At 40.6% G+C, this 707-nt stretch overlaps 1 protein-coding gene across 2 annotated transcripts in view; it reads left to right on the top strand.

Moving 5' to 3' along the window:
* Positions 1 to 457: 457 nt before the first annotated feature.
* Positions 458 to 707, top strand: part of dock10 (dedicator of cytokinesis 10) — a 125,114-nt gene continuing 124,864 nt past the window's right edge. The window contains exon 1 of one of the 2 annotated variants that reach the window (XM_051862094.1): positions 458 to 701. In XM_051862094.1, coding sequence (XP_051718054.1) covers positions 594 to 701 — 108 coding nt within the window. In that variant the 5' untranslated portion in view covers positions 458 to 593. The remainder of the gene's footprint in view (positions 702 to 707) is intronic. The other variant, XM_051862093.1, reaches the window with a different exon arrangement.

Raw genomic sequence — 707 nt, 5'->3', positions numbered from 1 at the left:
TTTGGTTAAAATTTCATGCTCACCAAGATTAGTGCAGTAAGACTACTTTTTATGCGTAAATACGGACTGTAAATATATTTACCTGCATAATCTGTCAACGTGAGGAATCTGCCATTAAAACATCTTTTTAAGATGTTGGGCATCTAGTGTTATATTAATTATAATCTCGTTCAAAAAATGATTTATGCACTTGATCTGTTTACTTGGATGAAAGACATTTGACATCCTGCTGATGTGGAATCAATTAAAGCAAGACTGGTCGTGGTGGTCTGCCTGCACCACATTGAATACATTCACCTTAATTACCTATAAATTAGTATCCATCGTTCGACCCTATCAGGGTTTGCATTATTCTTCCATTTTTACTGACAATGCCTGGGAATGATACTAAAATTATTTATTTTACGAACATGATCTGTATGTTTGCTGAGTAAACGGAGCCCTGCCCACCGCGCTGTAGTAAAGCTGCCGAGTGAAAGCGGCAGTGAGACGAAGAACGCGCATTTACAGTCTTTCGATTTCAACGTGATTAAGCACATTACGGATTCGTGGCACATACTGCAGATCGTAGCCCCGAATGTACCGATGAAGAAATGGCAGCGGAATCGACCCGGAGATTTACGAAAAGCCTACTGAAGCCGGGAAGCGCAGCTGAGATACGGCAAACCGCATCTAATGCTGTAAGGAATGCTACTATAACGGTAAGA

Source organism: Ctenopharyngodon idella, chromosome 15, assembly GCF_019924925.1.
Source record: "Ctenopharyngodon idella isolate HZGC_01 chromosome 15, HZGC01, whole genome shotgun sequence".
Lineage (NCBI taxonomy): Eukaryota > Metazoa > Chordata > Actinopteri > Cypriniformes > Xenocyprididae > Ctenopharyngodon > Ctenopharyngodon idella.
Note: the sequence above shows the minus strand (reverse complement) of the source record. Positions and strands in the feature narration are given on the sequence as shown.